The 10,735-nt window shown below is 33.6% G+C and overlaps 1 protein-coding gene, 1 long non-coding RNA gene and 1 pseudogene across 5 annotated transcripts in view; all 3 read left to right on the top strand.

The window, feature by feature from the left end:
• The window catches only part of LOC106469860, a 34,279-nt gene extending 25,751 nt beyond the window's left edge, over positions 1 to 8,528 (top strand). For all 3 annotated transcript variants that reach the window (XM_022398427.1, XM_022398428.1, XM_022398426.1), the window contains 3 exons: positions 1,778 to 2,215; positions 3,659 to 3,775; positions 8,353 to 8,528. In XM_022398427.1, coding sequence (XP_022254135.1) covers positions 1,778 to 1,964 — 187 coding nt within the window. In that variant the 3' untranslated portion in view covers positions 1,965 to 2,215; positions 3,659 to 3,775; positions 8,353 to 8,528. The remainder of the gene's footprint in view (positions 1 to 1,777; positions 2,216 to 3,658; positions 3,776 to 8,352) is intronic.
• On the top strand, positions 1,975 to 8,639 carry LOC106469858 (annotated as a pseudogene).
• A 343-nt stretch (positions 8,640 to 8,982) lies between these two features.
• The window catches only part of LOC111088401, a 2,933-nt gene continuing 1,180 nt past the window's right edge, over positions 8,983 to 10,735 (top strand). The window contains exons 1-3 of one of the 2 annotated variants that reach the window (XR_002612925.1): positions 8,983 to 9,544; positions 9,811 to 10,191; positions 10,473 to 10,541. This is a non-coding gene — a long non-coding RNA (uncharacterized LOC111088401). Of the gene's footprint in view, positions 9,545 to 9,810; positions 10,192 to 10,472; positions 10,542 to 10,735 lie in introns of those variants that run through there. The other variant, XR_002612926.1, reaches the window with a different exon arrangement.

Raw genomic sequence — 10,735 nt, 5'->3', positions numbered from 1 at the left:
CCTCCACCTATTGTCTCATGTTAGGAAGTGTCCTTCAGATGCTTTCAGAGGATGCTTCTCTCTTACCTTTGCACCGGTCCCACCACCTATTGTCTCATGTTAGGAAGTGTCCTTCAGATGCTTTCAGAGGATGCTTCTTTCTTTCCTTTGCACCAGTCCCTCTACCTATTGTCTCATGTTATGAAGTGTCCTTCAGATGCTTTCAGGGGATGCTTCTTTCTTTCCCTTGCACCAATCCCTCTACCTATTCAATGTGGGATTCTAGCTATTTATGTGAGTGGAGATAATGTACTGTATTGGAAGTTATAATTTGCCTATACTGAAAATGTATTTCCAATAGGTACTTTTCTCCGCTTACAGTTCCCACCCTTCCTCCCCACTGAAAACAGTGCTTCCATCTGCTGCTAAAATTCAAAGTAATAGTTCAGTAGAATTGAATACAAGGAGTTGCATGTGTCATGAGAGTATGTCACACTCTTATTCATAAGAGATGCTTTGGAATCTGTCAGTTCCAATAGAGAGGAGATAAAAGGCTTTTGGCATGTGTAATTGTTTGTCAATATAGAGGGCAGCACTGAATGAAAATAGCTATTTATGTGACAGAAGGTAAGTACCTATCAGAAATACATTTTCAATTTTACAAAATGTAACTTAAAAGGAAAACTATAATGGTATTTATAAATCAAAGGAATGATATTAAAACCAGCTAATTAGTGTTTGTCCTGGAAGTAAAATGGATGTAAAACTATTAACTATTGATCTTTATTTATCTTTATTTTCTAGTAATATCAAACAATTACATTTTTGTTTGCACGTATTGATTATTTTATGGTTTTTCAGATGCTCAAAGTTTTTATTTAAATATTTTGTTAGAATATAACCATAGGCACGTAACACAAGATCAGGCCCTCGTTAATCTGGTAAAACACTGCTCTTTCTTAACATATGTAATTAACATTTTTTAAAAATCATTGGTGTAAGTTTCAATACTCAAATTATATTTGAGGTTCATGTGAAGTCCATTGGCTTTTAAAGTAAATTATTTAAACCAGTTATGCTCAAAGTTAGCTGCTTCTGGGTTGTTGTATTATGTTTGTTACAATGTCCTACATAACATGAGTTACATAAAAAAAACTTTTAAGATACCAATATTGCAACAAATCCCACTAATTTCTGCTGGAACTTGCTGTATACTTACCCGTAAAATGAGTTATTTTATGCTTTTTTTTGCCAGGTCTTTACACTGGGTGTTGTAACCGGCATAAAACTATTGAATGTGATTCAACAAACAGAAACTACTGGCAATAACTGTATAAAACAAGTCCATAATTTAATAATTAACAGTTGGGAATCATAATCTTGTGTGTTTATAAGGTCTTAATAGGCATCATCTCTTAACAATCATGTTGTCTTTTTGTACTAAGAGGGCTGAGCAGGACCCAGTGATCAACATGTAGGACTGTGGATCTGCAGGTTCATCATTTGTGTCCTATTACAAAAAAAAAAGCAAAGATTTGCATTTTAGGGTTATGGGTGAGTTTTAAGGGTGACTGTCAAATCCTACTTTTCAGTCATATGAGAGTAGTCAAAGAGTTGATGGTAGATGCTGTTGACTAGCTGCCTTCTCCCTTGTATCAGTTTAAAACTGTGGAAGGCTAGTGCAGATAGCCCATGAGTAGCTGTGTGTGTGTGGATATTCAAAACCAGTTTTATTCAGTGTGTTTTATGTTCCATAATGATTTCTCTGAATTGGAATAACTTAAAGGGGTTCTTTCAGGAACCATGGTAAAACAATGGAAACTGGACAGTCACAGGTCAGAACACCTGCTGTAGATGTTGCCCATGAAAACTTTGAAACACCAGCTATGGGTGTTGCACAGTTAAAGTTTAAAACTCCTACTATGGATGTTGCCCAAGCAGAGTCTGAAACACCAGCTTATGGATATTGCCCAAGCAAAGTTTGAAACACCAGCTATGGATGTTGCCCAAGCAAAGTTTGAAACACCAGCTATGGATGTTTCTCAGTTAAAGTTTGAAACACCAGTTATGAATGTTGCCCAAGCTAAGTTTGAAACACCTACTATGGATCTTGCCCAACCAAAGTTTGAAACACCAGCTATGAATGTTGCCCAACCAAAGCTTGAAACATCTTCTCATTTTGTTACCTTGCTGGATACATGTGGTCACAGAGACTCCATAGTCAACACAATATCAGGTATATGATATTTTAAAGTTAAACTTGTGTGTTTGTTTGGAAGTACAAAGAAGAACATGAGAGAAATGCTCTTCATATGCTGTTGTTTTTCTTAGCTTATTTAACCATATTGCCATGAGTATGTTTTACTGTGCATGATACAAGGTTTTTGTTTCTTAAATTCAAAATTTTATTACTCTACTTTTTGCTTATGTTATACCACTTAGTATAGCATAAAATTTTAGCTAATAATCCATATTTTAATAGTATATAAGTTTTCATTTCTTAATTCTATAAAGCAATATTTAAAGATATCCTGAATTTCTCCTAGTGCGACATACGTAACATTTTCTCTAGGTATCTTCTCTTTTCTATTTTATTCATCACCCCTCCAAAAAGTATGAAATTCAACATAACTTACTCATTATAAAATCGTCATTGCTCAGAAAAACCATAATTTTAATAACCTTCAATTTTGTTTGGTTACAGAGCTATCAAATAGAAACTCAGACCCATCTTGTCACACCCTCTCTTTCAGGATTTGTTAATAGTTCGCTCTTACGTTTAATTATATATTACTTATAACCAATAAAAAGCAAAGGTTTCATCTATCAAATGATATATTGTATAACATTGTGTTCTGAACAGGTAATCGTCAAGTTCACTTATAATACACAATTCATTCCCATGGGAAAGTTGACAACTAGCTTGGATGAATTTGTAATGGCTCTTGTCACATAGTTAGAAAGCCAGAAAATTTTTAAGAGTTAGGGGAAGTTGTCTACTTTTTGCATGTTATCATTCTATGTTCTTTGGTGCATTATTTAATAAAGTAAAAATCATTTAGTGCATTACTACCATTAGTATAAAAAAAGTAGGGTTAAGTGTCATCGACAATTGACACCAAGAAAAAAAGAAGATTGGGTACGTACTTTATTTCTTGTTTTTCATGTTTATTATTATAAAAGTAACTAAAATGTAAAAATAGGGATCTCTTTGGGTTAGTTAAGGCTAGATTAAGTAAAACAAACAATAATAATATAATAACAATATTTCATGAGGCACACATGTGGGTAATGTTATTCGATAGCATAACATGAGCTGCACATTCCTCAAATGATTTACAACTTATAATTGCACAAATAATAGTTAAGTATGGCTTTAAGGGCAATAATACAATAAAATTTAATTGTATATAGATGTACTTTGTTACAAGTTTAAAGCTTCTTAGGATAAAAAATGTAGTTCCATGCTACACTTGAAGTCATTCCAGAAATAAAAAGAGGGTAATTTAATTTTTTTTTGGTGGTTATGAGGTCAGTAATGTTGACCAACCTTGAAAAGAGTTAGGGTAGAGAAAATTACAGATAAAAATGATAAGTAACCTAGTTTTAATATCAGTATACAGCAACAATTAATGCACTCTGAAGAATAAGGATATCATGACTGTTTTTGTTATATCAGGCAGTCTTCAAGCTGATGGTGTGATACTTGTAGTTGATGCTACGAGAAAAGATTTTGAGATGGGCTTTGATGTTGGAGGGCAGACTGTGGAACATGCTTTGTTTATCAAGTCTTTAGGTAGGCATTCTTTGATTACATAGCAACTATGAGAAGGACAAGTATGATGTTGTGTTATTTAATGTACTTATTACCCTTGCCCTTCAGTGGTATTGCAGTCATGTCCTTGTCTGTGTTTCTGCACATGTATCTCGAAAACTAATGGACTAATGTACATAAACATTTTACACAAAGTGGAAAGTCAGTATGGGACAGCCCTTCCCAAATTTGGCTCAGATCCAAAGTCGGATTCTGGATCACTTTGAAACATTTTTTTATAATGGGGAGATAGGGAATTTTTGTGGTTTTTAGGTTAATAACTTTAAAGTGTGATCAGATTTGTACCAAATTTCATGGGCACATTTAGGTTGAGACTTCTTCTCACACTACAAAAAATGATTTAGATCGATCATTCTAGTTCTGAGAAGAATTTTCTGAGTTTTCAAAGGTGAAATTTTACATTATTCAATATAAACACATGTAACCTTGAAAAGGGGCAAGGGGGTGCAATCTCTCTGATTGTTGTTATATTTTATGTTCATAAACATTAGCTTATTGTTGTACTGTCGATATTGGCCTGCTAGTCAACTCTGTAGCTAAACAGTAATTTGCTGTAATAATTTATCTTAGATGTCAGGCTTCTCTAAATTTATGCCGTTATAGCTTTTTAATGAGCCTTTTTAGTCACAAGACAATTTTTGGGAGGATTATCTAAACTTTGCTTCTCTGACATAACTTTCTTCAATTTAAAAGTATGACATTGCATTAAGTAAACATCTAATGTTTTATGTGTTCCATAAGTAAGGCTTTAATTTTACTTTTGATGACAGTATAATGTATCAAATTTTATTACTTTATTTTGCATTGTTAGCTGAGTGGATAAATTTGGGACTAACCTAAGTCTTTTAAGCTGCCAAACCTTGTAAGATATCACTGGTGTTTTGTACCAAAATACCATTAACAGTAAATTCTAAATGTTATAAGTATATTTAATTATCTATGCTCATGACTTTTTTTTATCTAAGTATGTAATTTGACTTGATTGAAAATTAATATTCAATGACATAACCACCCAGTTATAAGTTTTAATTTATATTAAACCAGTTATATACAGTAGAACCTCAACATAAAGGGCACCTTTCCAACTGCATCCAAATGCCCTCTATAGCAAGGGGCCCTTAATATCCCTAAATTCCTGATTTTAAGACCCTCTATCTTGTTTGGTATGTGTAGGTCACAGGTTGTTTCATGATTTGCACATTGCCATGACATGGAGCGTTGTCAACAAGAAATCTCAGGGACGGATTACCTGTGCCCTTTTTTCTTTATTATTGGTCACAAATTTCCAAAGTACTTCTCTTCAATGTTTGAACTGCTAAACATTTCACATTTATTTTCTGTGTTTATTTTACTATCAATGACTGAAGTAGAAATCCTCTGAAAATAAAGTAATAAATCACTGCTTGTTTCATTAGACTGTTTACATGACACCGTAATACAGTACTCTCAAGAGCAATAAAGCACATGCATAGAAATTAGTCGACTTGATTCCTGCTCTGAGAACACGGTGTGGAATTGATCAGCTTATGTATCCTACAGTGTTTACAATGAAATTCCCAGAGTAATAAAATTATACTTTGAATCTGTGAAAACATTTATTATAGTATATGGCTCAGAGCCAATCCAATAAATATCACAAGTGTTTGAATATTGGTCATCTTTACAGGTTTAAAAAGATAACTGCCCACTTGATTGAGTGCCTATGTAGAGAACGAGATTAAAGATACTGCCCTTAAACTGGAATATTGAGGTGCCTGTTATTGTAAGATTTATTTTGGCTACAAATAATGGAAACAAGAAAAAGACTGAAAAGGTCTGCCCTTAATGGCGAGGTGCCCATTAATTGAGGTTCTACTGTAAAATGTAAGTTGTCATAATGGATACTGAACTAATCACATCAATGATAAGTTGTATTGATGAAGCAATTTATACCAAAAGGTAAGATGTCATGATGACTACATATGGAAAATGTAATGTTATGATGATATGTTAACTGAATATGGATAATGAAATGACATGTGGAAGGTGAGATATGATGACAGGGTAACTACATGTGGGGTGTCATGAGGACAGGGTAACTAGATATGAAAGAATAGATGTCATGATGACACAGAAACTACATGTGGAAGGTAAGATGACAGGGTAACTACATGTGGAAGGTGAGATATGATGACAGAATAACAACATATAGAGGGTGAGATGTCATGATGACACAGAAACTACATGTGGAAGGTGAGATATGATGACAGAATAACAACATATAGAGGGTGAGATGTCATGATGACACAGAAACTACATGTGGAAGGTAAGATGACAGGGTAACTACATGTGGAAGGTAAGATGACAGGGTAACTACATGTGGAAGGTGAGATATGATGACAGAATAACAACATATAGAGGGTTAGATGTCATGATGACGGTAACACTACATATAGTAGGTGAGATGTCATGATGATGGTAACACTACATATAGAAGGTGAGATGTCATGATGACAGTAACACTACATATAGAAGGTGAGATGTCATGATGACGGTAACAATACATACAGAAGGTGAGATGTCATGATGATGGTAACACTACATATAGAAGGTGAGATGTCATGATGACAGTAACACTATATATGGAAGATGAGATGTCATGATGACAGTAACTGCATATGGAAGATCAGATGTCATGATGACAGTAACTACATATGGAGGGTGGGATGTCATGATGACAGTATCTACATATGGAAGATGAGATGTCATGATGACACAGTATTTACATATAGAAGGTGAGATATGATGAGAGGATAACAACATATAGAAGGTGGGATGTCATGATGACAGTAACTACATATGGAAGGTGAGATATGATGAGAGGACAACAACATATAGAAGGTGAGATGTCATGATGACAGTAACTACATATGGAAGGTAGGGTGTCGTGATGACAGTAACTACATATGGAAGGTGAGATATGATGAGAGGACAACAACATATAGAAGGTGAGATGTCATGATGACAGTAACTACATATGGAAGGTGAGATGTCATGATGACAGTAACTACATATGGAAGATGAGATGTCATGATGACTAACTACATATGGAAGGTGAGATGTCATGATGACAGTAACTACATATGGAAGGTGAGATGTCATGTTGACAGTAACTACATAAAGAAGGTGATATTCATAATGGCTGAGTAACTACATATGGAAGGTGGGATATGATGATAGGGTATCTACATATGGAAGATGAATGTCATGATGACAAGATATTACATATGGAACATGAGATCAGATATCATGATGACAGTGTGTGACATATAGTTGTATACAGTTTAAAACTTAATAAATTTTCAACAAAGAAAGGTTGAAACATATTAAAGTGTATGTTGGACTACATATCTCTGCTGACTTTAAAGAGATCCAGACTACATATCTCTGCTGACTTTAATTAGAACCAGACTACACATCTCTGCTGACTTTAATGAGATCCAGACTACACATCTCTGCTGACTTTAATGAGATCCAGACTACACATCTCTGCTGACTTTAATTAGAACCGGACTACACATCTCTGCTGACTTTAATTAGAACCGGACTACACATCTCTGCTGACTTTAATTAGAACCGGACTATACATCTCTGCTGACTTTAATTACAACCGGACTACATATCTCTGCTGACTTTAATTAGAACCAGACTACACATCTCTGCTGACTTTAATTAGAACCGGACTATACATCTCTGCTGACTTTAATTAGAACCGGACTATGCATCTCTGCTGACTTTAATTAGAACCAGACTATATATCTCTGCTGACTTTAATTAGAACCGGACTACACATCTCTGCTGACTTTAATTAGAACCGGACTATATATCTCTGCTGACTTTAATTAGATCCAGACTACATATCTCTGCTGACTTTAATTGGATCCAGACAACACATCTCTGCTGACTTTAACTAGAACCGAACTATATATCTCTGCTGACTTTAATGAGATCCTTGTGTAGTTGGACATGAATTTTGAAACATGTTGCAGCTTCTACAAGTTCAGTATTGGTAAGTCTAGACAGAAGTGTGAACAGTTTAGCTATTATCTGTTGACAAAAATCTTCAATTTTATTTCAGGCCATAATTAGTTAAAAGTAATAAAATTTGAGAACTTTTCAACCACTGTCTATATTTGCAACATCTTTATCTTTCTATATTTAAAACTCATGTTTTAAAATTTGTTCAACCACTTTATGTTAAATGAATTACATCAAAGCTCAGTTTTGATGAAATATATATTGAACTAATTACACTACACTTTGGCTGTATTATATGAGATCTGAGTGGAAGTAATAGTTCAAGTTGCTAGAAATGTTGACCAGAACAATAAATGGACAACCTATCTGGTGAACTTCATCGGGTCAGCAACTTTAGAAGTGTTCAATATCCGTTTCTGTATCTTTAAAGACAACAAATTAGTTTAAATAGAGTGATTAAGGTCAATGTATTAGCTCCATTATGTGGCTTCTGAGTTAGTGCTATTAATTTTTACTAACAGGAGTGTTGCAGTTAGCAGTAGCAGTCAACAAATTAGATGATGTGGACTGGGCTCAGGAACAATATGACCTTATTGTAACCAAGCTAGAAGCCTTTTTAAAACAAGCAGGGTTTGAGGAAACAGATGTGACATACGTTCCATGTAGTGGGTTAACTGGAGAAAACCTAACTGAACCAGCCAAACAAGACAAGTTCGCCACATGGTATAAGGGACCATGTCTTGTAGATGTAATTGGTATGTGTATTACTGCTAATATCAATTCTTTTGTCTTTTACTTTCCTTTGTGAAAGTAATGTGACTTACACTTATTACAGTAATGACATAAAAACAACTTGGAATCATTCATTCCACACCCACCCTTGAGAAAAGTAAAAATTTCAAACCATCTGTTCTTTCTCAGGACTGATTTCCCGTTTTAAACTTGTGTAACATGCCAGCCTCCTCTTCTGTCAACAGCAACTCATTTCATAAACCATTCACCCTGTTTCAAAAATAAATTGTCTTAACTATAGCTTAACTTGTATTTTTGAAACTGTATACATGTGTCTTCTCATCCTTTTGTTATCAGAATATAGAAAAAAAAATAGAAAGTTTCTATTTTATAAATCTCCTGGATAAATTTAAATAAGCTCACTTCTTACCATTCTTTACCCAAGAAAAAATAAGATAAAACTCTTCTACTCCTGAAATCATACCGTTAGCCCTTTTCTAATCCATTTCCAGTAAGTCGTATCTTTCTTAGAATAGGATGTGGCCTAACTAGTACTTTATAGAGAAAATAATTACCTTTTTAACACTTATAATCAATATGTGTATACATTCACCTTGCATCAGAGCACTCTACTGATGGCTTGATCAACTTAAATATTACTTTCCAACTATACTGAACTTGTGATATAAATTATGATTACCCAAATCCATTATGTCATTTGTTAACTATTTGTCCCACTTAACAATTGATCCAAGTCATCATGTAGCATCTCAACATCGTCAACAAAGCTAGAAATACTGAAGAATTTAATGTCATTAACAAACTTTAGTAATTAATGCCAGTAAGAAAACACAGCCCCAAGCACGGACCCCTGAAGCACTCCACTAGTATTGTTATTGAACAATGTTCAGTATTGACTCCTGTGGTATTGTTATTAAACAAGGTTACATATTAACTCCACTAGTATTGTTATTAAACATGGTTAAATATTGACTCCACTAGTATTGTTATTAAACATGGTTACATATTAACTCCACTAGTATTGTTATTAAATGAGGTTACATATTAACTCCACTAGTATTGTTGTTGAACAATGTTCAGTATTGACTCCTGCAGTATTGTTATTAAACAAGGAACCATGTTTAATAACAATACTAGTGGAGTTGATATGTATACATATTGACTCCCCTAGTATTGTTATTAAACATGGTTACATATAAACTCCACTAGTATTGTTATTAAATGAGGTTACATATTAACTCCACTAGTATTGTTATTAAACAAGGTTCCATATTGACTCCACTAGTATTGTTATTAAACAAGGTTCCATATTGACTCCTGTAGTATTGTTATTAAACATGGTTCCATTTTTGACTCCACTAGTATTGTTATTAAACATGGTTCCATTTTGACTCCACTAGTATTGTTATTAAACATGGTTACATTTTGACTTCACTAGTATTGTTATTAAACATGGTTACATATTGACTTCACTAGTATTGTTATTGAACAATGTTCAGTATTGACTCTACCAGTATTGTTATTAAACATGGTTACATATTGACTCCACTAGTATTGTTATTAAACAAGGTTCCATATTGACTCCACTAGTATTGTTATTAAACAAGGTTCCATATTGACTCCACTAGTATTGTTATTAAACAAGGTTCCATATTGACTCCACTAGTATTGTTATTAAACAAGGTTCCATATTGACTCCACTAGTATTGTTATTAAACAAGGTTCCATATTAACTCCACTAGTATTGTTATTAAACATGGTTACGTATTGACTCCACTAGTATTGTTATTAAACATGGTTCCATATTGACTCCTGTAGTATTGTTATTAAACAAGGTTACATAAACAATGGTTACATATTGACTCCTGTAGTATTGTTATTAAACAAGGTTACATATTGACTCCACTAGTATTGTTATTAAACATGGTTACATATTGACTCCTGTAGTATTGTTATTAAACAAGGTTAAATACTTGACTCCACTAGTATTGTTATTAAACAAGGTTCCATATTGACTCCACTAGTATTGTTATTAAACAAGGTTCCATATTGACTCCACTAGTATTGTTATTAAACAAGGTTCCATATTAACTCCACTAGTATTGTTATTAAACAAGGTTCCATATTGACTCCTGTAGTATTGTTATTAAA

The sequence above is a fragment of the Limulus polyphemus genome, unplaced genomic scaffold (assembly GCF_000517525.1).
Source record: "Limulus polyphemus unplaced genomic scaffold, Limulus_polyphemus-2.1.2 Scaffold3689, whole genome shotgun sequence".
Lineage (NCBI taxonomy): Eukaryota > Metazoa > Arthropoda > Merostomata > Xiphosura > Limulidae > Limulus > Limulus polyphemus.
Note: the sequence above shows the minus strand (reverse complement) of the source record. Positions and strands in the feature narration are given on the sequence as shown.